This window comes from Protopterus annectens, chromosome 16.part0 (genome assembly GCF_019279795.1).
Source record: "Protopterus annectens isolate FY-2018-M chromosome 16.part0, PAN1.0, whole genome shotgun sequence".
Lineage (NCBI taxonomy): Eukaryota > Metazoa > Chordata > Ceratodontiformes > Protopteridae > Protopterus > Protopterus annectens.
In genome coordinates, this window is record NC_056750.1 from 40,140,557 (window position 1) to 40,154,332 (window position 13,776).

General features: G+C 41.3%; 1 protein-coding gene across 1 annotated transcript in view; it reads left to right on the forward strand.

The window, feature by feature from the left end:
- RAPGEF1 (Rap guanine nucleotide exchange factor 1) overlaps positions 1-13,776 on the forward strand; it is a 2,911,094-nt gene that overhangs the window by 1,942,490 nt on the left and 954,828 nt on the right. Inside the window, exon 14 of the mRNA XM_044058589.1 lies at positions 12,781-12,851. Coding sequence (XP_043914524.1) covers positions 12,781-12,851 — 71 coding nt within the window. The remainder of the gene's footprint in view (positions 1-12,780; positions 12,852-13,776) is intronic.

Genomic DNA, 13,776 nt, shown 5'->3' on the forward strand with positions numbered 1-13,776 from the left:
CCATTGAGCCACCCAGGATAGAGGTGCTAGGGACGCGGTCCCATTCAGCAAGAATGAAGGCGAGATTGACAACTTAACATTTAGAAGTTATGTACCTACCATAACGTTCCAGGTTAGTTGTCTTCTCTCGCCTTCTTTCTTGAGACCCTCCCTCCTGCCCCCTTGCCTGGACAGACCTTGATCTCCCTTGGCTCTGGAAGATTTTTGTTTCTTTGGGCACCAGTTAGTTCTAGTTTTAGTTATCTGGTTTCCCCTTTCAGCCTTTTTAGGCTTATTGCTCTTCTTTCCTTAGTGGAAAGTTTTTATGCTAGGTAGTTTTCCCTCTAGGTACCAAATGAGATCTGGGTATTTACCGCCTTGCATCATGGGATATGGGGCTGCCTCGAGCTGGTAAAAATGACTCTCAAGCTTAGCAAGTGCCGAGTCGGAGCCGAGGATCGGCTCCGAACCCATCCAGCAAGAAAGAAGGCGAGAGAAGACAACTAACATGGAACGTTATGGTAGGTACATAACTTCTAATTCTGTAACAGTACCTGTCCTCAGCACTGCAAAAAGATGCACATTTTTGACTATTTTTAGAAGAACAGTGTTACATAAACAGGCATGAGGAAGTTAAAGAACTTGGTAGAAAACATTTGCTTTGTTTGTGTAGGATAGTATCATTCAAAAAAGTTGTAATTGATGTGGAGTTAAGGAAAAGTTGAGCAGAATACCCTTCCATACTCAAACACAACCAGGCATTGCAAAACAGTGTCAGCGAGGATGTTTACTCTCCATCAGTGCAGTAAATACATTGATTTTTTTCATTTTTGAGTACAAATCTGCTTGGGCTTCACAATAAGGGAAATTCAGTGTAATTTATGCATGTTTGACTATTAATTAGGCAGCTGCCAATGCCTGCGTTACAGTATTTAGTAGCAGCTAATAAAGCATTTATACTTTTAAACATCCTTAGTTTTTCATAATGAGGATAGCAGTATACTATCTAAATAAACTAAAGTAACTGTAAGCCTTCGAGTAAATGTTAGAAATCTTTAATAAATTAAAATGCCAATGTAGAAAAATGGTCAACCAGAAAATGTTTGTTTTTACAGGTTACAGTTTGTAATATAACGTATAACATGCTTGCCTTATTCTTTTGAGGTTTGTGTTTAAAGTCCAGTTAAAGATGAGTGGAACTTCAAAATCAGTCCTTGATTGAGTTGAATTTCCAAGATTGCATGCCTGTTTTAAAGCTACTAATGCCTATCAATGAATTTTCATTGTACCCTGTGCAGAAAATATTTCTTTATTCCTAGCCTTATTTGAAATTAAATAAATTTACAGAAACAAAATAAAAAATTATGCACCAGAGGTGGCTGTACACAAGAAAATCCTTGTCACATAAAAAATCCTCACATACTTTAAACGTTTTAGACATTTTTTTCTCAGTTAACACCCAGCATTTCATTGCATTTGATTGTATTATCTCTTTGTGACATGCTTAAAATAAGAGTTGTCCACATCCTTTTTTCGATTTCTGCCTACCAGTTACTATTGCTGTATGCCTTAACTATGGCATCTGTATACCAACTGTACAACTTCCCCTTTCCGTCCTCATATTTCCTTGTATTCCTCACCAGATATTTGGTTATTCAGTACCCCTTTCTGGTTCTTTCCGAATTCACTCCTGTCCATGAAGTGTTGCTTCCCTTCTTCCCCTTTTGTCTCTTCCCACTGTTTCCCTCTAAGTACAGCCCAAACCCTTTCTCCTTACCTTCCAAATCACCTTTGTAAGATTATACTTTTCCTGCTTTCTTCCATCCTTTTGCTGTTTTTTTTTTTACTTTACCCAACCAGCCACAGTTTGGATCCCTGCCTTCTCTTCTAACTTCCTTCTCCTAGAGCTTCTCTCTGCTGTAAACATATAAAATAGGGAACTGTTTCCAGCTGCTTGTCGTAGACTCCATATGTTCTGATCTCTCCTTATAATCTTCTAACTTCTTTACAGTTCCGTCATGTATGCATAATGTCTGCCTCAGATTCTCCACCCAGCCAGCATTGCCACTTCCCACCGTCTCTCCATGTCAGTTTTAGGGCGCAATCCTATACCATGTGTTTGAATTTCTTTTCTGGCTATCATTCAGAAGGCCCACTTCTCACATCTTCGGTACCTGCCATGTATCTTCTCTCTCACCACCATCTGCCTGTTTTGGATCTTGCTTAACTGAATCAACTCATTGTTGCCATTACATTCACCTGAGTCTTTATATGTTACTCACTTAAGACTTTTATGCCCTCTGACCACCTCTTCCTCCAACACTTTCCCTCTACTACCTTACCCAGAGTTGCCTGTTTTTCTTTCTTTTGCCATTCTGTCTGGAGTGGTCACCCACTACCATCCTATACTTTTCTTGCAATTCCCTCTCTCTTTTATCCTTCTCCAGTATATATTTTACAGTCCTTAGCCCTTTACCATGCCACTGTCAGTTTTCTTCTCACCAACTCCATCTAACTCCATTAATTTAGCCAGTCCCATTTTTTTGTGTCCATTCCTTCCAGTTGCACATTCTTAATAACCCATCTATTAAGTTATTTATCTGTATTGATTTCCACCTACCCTACTGGTCTAGGCCTCAAGTTCTGTGCATCCCTCTTCCCATCATATCCACTTTATGATCTCCCAAATTCCTGTAGCACACTGCCAGATTAGAAGTTATGCAGCAGTGGTTAAAGTCTGACATTCCCTCTTCTTGTTGGCCATCCTTTGTCTTCCTTTATTTGTCCTGCTTCTCATCCATTGCCATACAGACTTGTCTCACACCTTCTGTGACCACTTCAGCAGCCTGTCCTGTGGGAGTATCTGAAGATGTCTGAATAAGTAAATCACCAAAAGTAACATCATCACTGTTCACTATCACGTCCTCTCCTGAAAATGCTAAGCCTCCCTGACCATCTGTTGAAACACTTTCTTATCTTGACCTCCCATTTCACTGTATTTCTTTCTACTGCTTTATCCACTAATGTATGTACTTTTAGTCCCAGATACTACTACCCTTCTTCCAACAGTTGGACCTTGATGAGCATATTATGTACATCTGACTTTTTAATATAAATCAGGGACACTAGTGTTGTTAACTTGAGCCATTGACAGAATAAGCGAATGTGAACTAATGTGCAGTTTCTGAAGTAAAAGAAGTCTTTAACTGTACAAGTATTACCATTATTTATTATGTACAATTCACCACCATTTGTCCAAAAGTCACCAGTTTCAGGAAGGATTAAAGGGGACATTGCTAAAATTTGAGTTAAAATCAGGGACAGTTGAGAGGTATGGGCCAGTAATGAAAAATGTGTTTTTTTTAATGGTTTACCTTCCATATTTTTCTGTTGCATGATCTGGAGTAGGCAAAGCAAAGTCTGCAGTCTTGAGTAGTATAAAATGGTTTGGTAGCACACTAACTCTTCAGGAATGGTATTTGTACTATTAAAGCCTTCTTCTAGTTCTCATTTCACATAAATGTTTTCCACAAGCTGACTTGGACAGCAATCTAGAGGTACCAGATATCATTTGGTAAAAGTTAACTTGGAAATTACTAAAGCAGTGAGAAAGTGCTACATACTGTTCATTTGCCATGTCGAGTCCCTCAACCGTAGCTGGTTACAATGGTGCAGTCTCACATTATCATGTTTAGGGATCACCAGTGGCAGAACACTTGCATGTGGTGCAATACTGAAACAGTGGCAGTGGGCCATTTGTGTTTTAAGTGTTGAAATTAAAATGTAATGTGTTTTGTAGTTAGGATGCACGTGAGATTTCTATAAAAATGCTGAAGTATGTACACTCATGTACATTCCAGGTTATAGTCTCACTCATGCATTTGAGGTTATGTAGGTCTTGAGTTTTCCATAATAAAAACTTCTGAGGCAGTACCCTGTAGGTTAACTTGAAACGAGTTTGGGATTACTGCTGAACAGTTTTATATTCTGTTCCTGGGTATACACAGAATTGTGCATGTGGTTGTGATATAAAAGGGGTGCTGTGTAGTGAGCTTGCTTTTGTCCTTACCAAACTTTGTTACCTTTTACAGATGCTGCGTCTATGTTACCGCATAGAACACATGATTAGTATAGTGGTATCTCTGACTCTGGAACTCATGCTGTGGGGTGAAAAAACTCAAGCTAATTTTAAATAATTTGTTTTCAAACAGGGTCTCTGTGCATGACAAATTTCTCACTAAAAGGTTGTTTTTTTGACATGCAATGCACAAGACGGTTGTTATTGACTTAAGGTTTCAGTGATAGTAAGACTTTCAGACTTTGCTGGTAAAGGTCCCAAGTTACCAGTGATAAACCTTTAGATGGTTTCACTTTGCTTCAGGCAATAACGTACACTGTGCATGATTTTTCTCGCACGTTCCACTGTTGCTGTTCTGAGCATATCATGTATATGGTATAACAAAGTAGAACAGTCCATTGGACATACTGTCATATGTGAGTTCATTGAAGACCACTTCGTTGAGAGTATGTCTGATGAATATTGCAACATTTTTGCTCTCAACCTATTGTTTTATAGTAGCTCTTTGGACCTATGCCATTACTTTCCAGCATTTGTCCTTACAAATGTTATGGGATTATGCAGTGGGCAGACTACACTGAACCCCTCCACACTTCCACACAGTGCTGCCGGCGGTATGCTGCCCCATTCCTCATCTGAACCACAACGTAACTGGCTTCCCAGCCAATGCTCGGTAGATGCTATTACTGTGTGTGCCCATGCATATGCTTTCAAACCAAACTGACATCCTCCTTGCCACTCCATCAATTACGTGAGCATCTAATCAAACCGACTGGCTAGGAACACGTGGTGAGATCTCATTATAGGCGCATGTAGCTAATATGAGTTAGTACTCCTTGTGTAGCTCATGCACATGCTCATTATAGGTGCGTGTAGCTAATATGAGTTAGTACTCCTTGTGTAACGCATACACATGCTTCATTATTGGTGCGTGTAATATGAGTTAGTACTCCTTGTGTAGCTCATACACATGCTCATTATAGGAGCGTGTAGCTAGTATGAGTTAGTACTCCTTGTGTAACGCATACACATGCTTCATTATAGGTGCATGTAATATGAGTTAGTACTCCTTATGTAGCTCATACACATGCTCATTATAGGTGCGTGTAGCTAATATGAGTTGGTACTCCTTGTGTAACGCATACACATGCTTCATTATAGGTGCGTGTAATATGAGTTAGTACTCCTTATGTAGCTCAGACACATGCTCTTTATACGCACGTGTAGCTGATGAGAGTTAATGCTCCTTGTGTAACTCATACACATGCTCATTATAGGTGCATGTAGCTAATAAGAGTTAGTACTATGTTTAGTTCATAGACATGCTCATTATAGGTGTGTGTAGCTAATATGAGTTGGTAATCCTTGTGTAGCTCATACACATGCTCATTATAGGCGCATGTAGCTAGTATGAGTTAGTACTCCTTGTGTAGCTCATACACATGCTCATTATAGGTGCATGTAGCTAATATGAGTTAGTACTCTGTGTAGCTCATAGACATGCCCAATATAGGTGCGTGTAGCTAGTATGAGTTAGTACTCCTTGTGTAGCTCCATACACATGCTCATTATAGGCATGTGTAGCTGATGTGAGTCAGTACTCCTTGTGTAGCTTACACACATGCATCATTCTAGGCACGTGTAGCTGATGTTAGTACTCCTTGTGTAGCTTATACACATGCATCATTCTAGGCACGTGTAGCTGATGTTAGTACTCCTTGTGTAGCTTATACACATGCATCATTCTAGGCATGTGTAGCTGATGTTAGTACTCCTTGTGTAGCTTATACACATGCATCATTCTAGGCACGTGTAGTTAATATGAGTTAGTACTCCTTGTGTAGCTCATACACATGGTCCTTATAGGCGTGTGTAGCTAATATGAGTTAGTACTCATTGTGTAGCTCATACACATGCTCATTATAGGCGTGTGTAGCTGATATGAGTTAGTACTCCTTGTGTAGCTTATACACATGCATCATTCTAGGCACGTGTAGCTAATATGAGTTAGTACTCCTTGTGTAGCTCATACACATGGTCCTTATAGGCGTGTGTAGCTAATATAAGTTAGTACTCCTTGTGTAGCTCATACACATGCTCATTATAGGCGTGTGTAGCTGATGTGAGTTAGTACTCCTTGTGTAGCTCATATATGCTCATTATAGGCGTGTGTAGCTAATATTAGTTAGTACTCCTTGTGTAGCTCATACACATGCTCATTATAGGTGTGTGTAGCTGATATAGGTTCATAGGTTCATACTAGGCTATCTGCCCTAGGGCATTTATAAGCCTAGCCAGAGTGTGTTTGGCTTTCGCCACCCATTTTAAATTAAATTTGCTATGCCCTTTTTCGAGGTTAGTATACTGTGCCTCTGTCTAACAGTGACACAGAAGTGATACCCGGGGTAAACCTACGATCTCCCATCCACTCATCAAGATTCCTCTTGAAGAGAGTCAATGAGGGACTCTGCCTCACCTGGACTGGGATTTTATTCCAGAGTGAAGGGAGCCTCTGGGTTATGAATGTGTCCCTCCAGCATGTCCTATTTATTTCAGTGCTGAGGTTCAAGTCTCTCAAGCGCGTAGCTCAATGGGATTTGGATTTTCTGAGGTGCAGCATGTCCATTAATTCTGGGTTGGACATGGCTTTATACGTCAGGCACAGATCTCCTCTGAGCAGGCGGTATGCCACTGAATAGAGCTGGAGTTTCTTTAACCGGGCAGTATATGGCATCTGTTTGAGCCCTTTGATCCTCTTGGTGAGGTACTTTTGGGGTCTTTCCAGTTGCTGCAGGTGTCTGGTAAGGTACATCCCAAAAGGGGCATTGTACTCATTTATGGGCCTGATGAGGGATGAGTAAAGAGGCACGATGACCTCCCCTGATCTAGATGTGAATCCCTTCATGATTAGGTGGGCTATATAAAATGTTTTTCTAACCACTTTGGCCATGTGGTTGTCAAATGAGAGATTGCTATCAACTTGGGTCCCCAGGTCCCTAATTACTTCTTCTGTACTTAATGGATTACCACCTATGTGGTAATTTGTGGGCACTTTGTTTTTGCCAAAGGGGATGACTATACACTTTTTGGCGTTTAGCTTGAGGCCATGGCTCTGGCACCAGTTGTCTGTTTCTTTGAGGCCCTTTTGGAGGATGCTTGTGTCGGCTGGAGAGTCGATTATGGCACCCAGTTTGCAGTCATCTGTGAACTTGGTCAGCCACAGTCCTTCTGTGTTGGCCTGTACCTCTGAGAAATATATGCCGAACAAGAGAGGTCCCAGGACTGAGCCTTGAGGGATGCCACTTGTAACTGGTTTGGAGTCTGACATGGCTCCAGCAATTCTAACCATGTAGGTTCTGTCCTTGAGCCAGTTTGCAACCCATCTAGTGACATAGGGGTTTATATTTAAGCTGGTGAGCTTATCTATAATGCCCGAGTAGGGTATTGTATCGAAGGCTTTTGTGAGGTCCAGGTAGGCTGTGTGGACCACCTTCCCCTCGTCAATGGCCTTGGTGACTGTTTCAAAGAAATCAACCAGGTTTAAGAGGCAGGATCTGCCCCTTAACAAAGCCGAACTGGGTAGGATCCAGTGTCTGTAGGTCCCCAATATCTTTATTTATGAGGTCCATGATGATCCTTTCCATAGCTTTGCAGACCAAGCTAGTCAGGCTTATGGGGCGATAGTTTCCAGGATCCGTTGAGGCACCACCTCTGTGGAGAGGGACCACTGTTGCTGTACACCACTGTTTGGGTACATATCCTGTAGTAAAGCTGAGATTGAACAGTAGTTTTATGTTTGGGTGTAGCTCTTCTTGGAGTTCATGTAGGACGCAGCCTGGGACACTGTCTGGTCCCATTGATGCTGTGTTATTTGCTTTGGAGAGGGCAGTTCTTACCTGAGCATCTGAGATGTCGAGGGGGCAGCACTCTGCTGGGATAGATATTTGCCCTTTTGGTGGGGAGGGGGGGAGATGTTTGCGCTGAACCTGTCAGGTAGGATGTTGGCAATGTCTGTGGGTTTGGTGTATTTTTTGTCATTTTGGACTAATTCTGAGCATATCTGGGAATTCCCACCCAGGTTCCTAACATAACTAAAGAAAGCCTTGTGATTATCCTTAGTGTCCTGTGCAATTTTTCTCTCGAAGCTGGCCTTAGACGATTTTATGAGTGCCCTAGTTTTTTGCTAATACTGATCAGAGGTGCCTTCCCTTTTTGGGATTTTGCTGTATCATGTCGTAGCTTCCTCCTTCTATTGTATAGTTTGTTTATGGCTGGGGTCCACCAGACAGGACGTCTGCCTTTGGAGGATTGGGTCTTGGTTTTATTTGGGATTGCATGATCCTTGCACTCCTGAAGGTGTTCATAGAATGCGTTTATAAAGGATTCTGTGGTCTGGGCCGTATTTTCCACAGGCCCAGGGGCTTTGAAGGATTCCACCTCGGTTTTGAGGAGTGTGAAATTTGCTTTAGAAAAGTTTTTCACTGTGGTTTTCAGGGCAGGGGGTGGAGTCGGGATGTGAATATCCAGTGAGATTAGTTTATGGTCTGATCTTACCAGTGAGGGTTACACTTCTGGTCTGGAGCATAGAGTCCCCATGTTGGTGATGATCAGGTCCAGTATGTTTTCCCCTCTTGTGGGAGTGGTAACAAGTTGTTCCATTGCATTTGAGTTTATAAATTCTAGGAACCTTTGGGCTAGGGTGTTGGAGCTAGAGTAATGCTCCCAGTCTATGTTTGGGTAGTTGAAGTCGCCCAATATAATGTTGTTTGGAGAGACCTTCATATTTTCCAGTGTTCTCAGGAAGGCCGAGTGGGTTTCCTGGGTTTGGGAGGGGGTGGTCTGTAGCAGGCTATAAACTAGAAGGCAGTTTTACCCACTGTTAGTTGCACATGGATAGTCTCTGATGCTTCGTGCTGTGCCACCAACCTGGAAGTGTGGGTATCTTTGACGAATATTGATACTCCCTCTCCTTTTGTGGTTCGGTCCAAGTTTTGGGGCCGAAAAGCATGGTATGAGGTATAACTTGGTAGTGCTGGGGTGCTCTCAGGAGCCTTGAACCAGGTTTCTGTTACTGCACCGATATCGATGTTCTCCATGCTAAGGAGAGTTTTGAGTGCGTGCATCTTGAGGTTTAGACTTCTGGCATTGAGTAGCATTACTCTTAGTTTCTTATCCCTTGTGATACTTATGGAGGTGGGTTTGTCTTTTGAGCCTTGCCTAAAAAAGGCACTATGGGGGTAGCAAGAGCCTTTGCCAATATCCCAAAGCCCAGGGGTGACAGGTGCAAGCCGTCCCTAGCGAAGCATCGTGGCTTGTCGAGCATGTCATCCCAGGCAGACAGGCATTGGATCCCCTTTGAATGACACCAATACTTAAGCCAATTGTTGAAATTGATCATCTTGTCTTCATATTGTGGCATCATTCTTGGTGAGGATAAGATGCTACTCAAGGTCAGGGTCATACCAGCCTGGGCTACATGCCCAGAGAGCTCCTCTAGGTCTCTCTTCATGTAGTCCAGGGAGGTACGTCTCAGGTCATTCACACCAGCATGGACAATGACTGAGTCATATTTGTACTTGCCTTAGAGTGACCTGAGTGCTTGTGTTATGTGGCGGATCCTAGCGCCCGACAGGCAGCTCACCGTGACCTTCTCCTTGTTCAGCCTGGTGAGCGGGACATCAGTGTGCCTGACGATAGTCACCTATTACAATGAGTTAGTACTCCTTGTGTAGCTCATACACATGCTCATTATAGACACGTGTAGCTGATGTGAGTTAGTACTCCTTGTGTAGCTCATACACATGCTCATTATAGACACGTGTAGTTGATGTGAGTTAGTACTCCTTGTGTAGCTCATATATGCTCATAGGCGTGTGTAGCTAATATGAGTTAGTACTCCTTGTGTAGCTTATACACATGCTCATTATAGGCGTGTGTAGCTGATGTGAGTTAGTATTCCTTGTGTAGCTCATATATGCTCATTATAGGCACGTGTAGCTGATGTGAGTTAGTACTCCTTGTGTAGCTCATACACATGCTCATTCTAGGCACGTGTAACTAATATGAGTTAGTACTCCTTGTGTAGCTCATACACATGCTCATTATAGGCGTGTGTAGCTGATGTGAGTTAGTACTCCTTGTGTAGCTCATACACATGCTCATTATAGGCACGTGTAGCTGATGTGAGTTAGTACTCCTTGTGTAGCTCATACATGCTCATTATAGGCACGTGTAGCTGATGTGAGTTAGTACTCCTTGTGTAGCTTATACACATGCATCATTCTAGGCACGTGTAGCTGATGTGAGTTAGTACTCCTTGTGTAGCTTATACACATGCATCATTCTAGGCACGTGTAGCTGATGTGAGTTAGTACTCCTTGTGTAGCTCATACACATGCTCATTGTAGGCGTGTGTAGCTGATGTGAGTTAGTACTCCTTGTGTAGCTCATACACATGCTCATTATAGGCGTGTGTAGCTGATGTGAGTTAGTACTCCTTGTGTAGCTTATACACATGCTCATTATAGGCGTGTGTAGCTGATGTGAGTTAGTACTCCTTGTGTAGCTCATACACATGCTCATTGTAGGCGTGTGTAGCTGATGTGAGTTAGTACTCCTTGTGTAGCTCATACACATGCTCATTATAGGCATGTAGCTGATGTGAGTTAGTACTCCTTGTGTAGCTCATACACATGCTCATTATAGGCGTGTGTAGCTGATGTGAGTTAGTACTCCTTGTTTAGCTCATACACATGCTCATTGTAGGCGTGTGTAGCTGATGTGAGTTAGTACTCCTTGTGTAGCTCATACACATGCTCATTATAGGTGTGTGTAGCTGATGTGAGTTAGTACTCCTTGTGTAGCTCATACACATGCTCATTATAGGCACGTGTAGCTGATGTGAGTTAGTACTCCTTGTGTAGCTCTTACACATGCTTCACAGATTTGCATTTTGTTCAGCAGCAGGAAACTTGAAAAACACGAATTATAGACCACTAACATGTAGAAACCTTAAATGCATATGTAAAGCAGAAATGATAATATAGTGAATGAACACTGGCTGTAACACCCATCCAGCCCGTTACTCAGCCAAACAGTTATGTTAGTAGGTTTCATTGAAGTGGTGTTTAAACTGGTTATTGACCATTAGACATACTATTTTTTCCTTCTGTGCAATAGTTTATAACACACACACATCCTTCATTTTTTATATTTTTTAATATTAACTCAGCTGTAGGCATTCTAGATCCATGCATTCTCCAATAATCGGTTCATAATCCTGTACTGTTGTATAGTTCATTGACATGACCAGTCCCGCTGCCTTCCTGGTACATCACGTGAAGGCTGTGCATGTTTGACATCTGCATAGTGGCATCATCTGCAGTGTATTTCCTTTCATGCACAGATATGGCTGTCTTATCAGATGGAGTTTTTATTATATTTTGGATAACAAAGTTTGTGGTGAGTGTATGAATTAATATTAACATTATCTAAACTGTGGTTCCATATTTCTACTGCACAAAGTGCCTGAGATTTTGTGGGCATTATAAGATTAGCTAAGTGGAGGGGAAAATCAACATTTTGATGTTCTGTATTTTTTTTTTGCATGTAACTTAGGGTCTATATTACATGAATGAAAGTTCATATAAGCGAACGCTCTAATGAGCGAAACTCCTGAACATTGAGGTACGTGTTGTGGGATTGCAGTACAGTGAAGATTGGAGTTTTTGCCCTTTCCTCACTGTAGTGCCATCTCGAAGTTGGAATATATATTTTGAGTGTGTGTGTGTGTGTGTGGGGGGGGGGGGGCAGCCCCCCACAATATTGTTTTTAATGTCCGGGATTTTCGCTCATTGAGCGTTCGCTTATATGAACTTTCGTTCATGTAATATAGACCCGTAACTTATCTATGTAAACCCTTTATTTACTGCATGCCTCTGGTGAAAAGGGATAGTAACAGGCATCACTTCTCCTTCTGAGAGTCCATCCTAGAGGTGTCATTATATGGCCTGTTAGTAACCCATTACATAAAGGATGTCCACAGGACTGCCTGTGAGTCTGTACTTGAATCATATCCTGGGTAGATAATGAATTGAATTGACATTTGTTGTTAGTAAATTGGTAGTCTCAAGTCCTTTAAAACAGCCCTCGTTTTAAAGATGCTGTTAGTCTGCACTGCCAGCAGATTATGCTGATCGTACTGCAGAAAACATTTGAAACGTGTTGTAAGATGGACATGTCTTCTTAAAAGAAAACAAGGACACACGTAGTTGTCCACTGGAAAGCTGATAAATGCCTTATTACAGTCTAAGTGACATTATGGGAGAGGAATGTTGACAGATTCATTTAATATGTAGTTTATCAGCATTAATATACGAGTAAGTTTGTAGTTCATGCGTTTTCACTCTGCAATCTGTGATTGTTCATGATATGCTAAATTTATTGAGACTTCAGTATTGTGTAAGAAGTCTGGTGAAACTGTGCAACAAAATGCTGAATAGTGCTTTGCTGTGGTCATTTCTTTTTGCTTGCAAAGTGGTGTGTCCTCTAACAGATTTGACTGCTTGTGGTATAGTGGCAAATGTGCAAGCATTTTTTGCAGCTTTGTTTTCAAATTGCTTGGAAAGGAGTTTTCACTACAAACAGCAATTTATGTGAAAAAGATCATTTGTGTTGGTTGCCAGTGAATTTTAATTAATTGTAATGTGATTTGTATTTGCCAGGAGTCTACAGCTGTAAAGGATACAACTTTACAGAAAAACATTTCCTCGGGAAAGGAAGGCAGAGACCCAAGGTAAGAGTCCTTTACCAATCTGCATTGCAGTTCATTAAAACTTTCCGATCTTTTTTGCTAATTTCTACTTATTAATAGTTCATGATTTGTCAACACTGTATCGCATAGAGTTTCAAAAACAACATACCTCCAGTCTTTACACACACGTGTCAGACAAAATGCATAGCCATTCAGAAAGCCAGACCAATTCTGTAACTGTAAACCTTCCTTGAGCACATGAATAGGTAAAGAAAGTGAGATCTGTAACGTTTCACTGAAAAAAATGACATCAGGTAGTGTTGATGGAGTTGATTTTTACAGACTTTTTTCCCAGTCTTTCCCAAGCCTTAAGAACATTGTGATTATACATTGATGTGTACACAAAAACACTTGTGTGTAGTGTTGTGTGTGTCTATATCTATATACATTGGATATAAAAACTTTACACACCCCTGTTAAAATTCCAGGTTTGTATGATATAAAAAAAAAAGAGACCACAATAAATCATTTCAAAACTTTTCCCACCTTTAATGTGACCTGTAACCTGTACAATTCAATTTAAAAACAAATCTGTTAGTGGAAAAAATATAAAAAAATTTTAAAAAGTGCAATACGCTGGTTGCATAAGTGTGCACACCCTTAAACTAATACTTTGTTGTGTGTGCACACCCTTAAACTAATGCTATGTTGAAGCACCTTTTGATTTAATTGCAGCATTCAGTCTTCTTGGGTAGGAATCTATCAGCATGGCACATCTTTACTTGGCAATATTTGCCCACTTTTCCTTGCAAAACCGCTCCAAATCTGTCAGATTGCGAGGGCATCTCTTGTGCACAGCCCTCTTCAGGTCACCCCACAGACTTTCTATTTGATTTAGGTCTGGGCTCTGGCTGGACCATTCCAAAACTTCAATTTTCTTCTGGTGAAGCCATTCTTTTGTTGATTT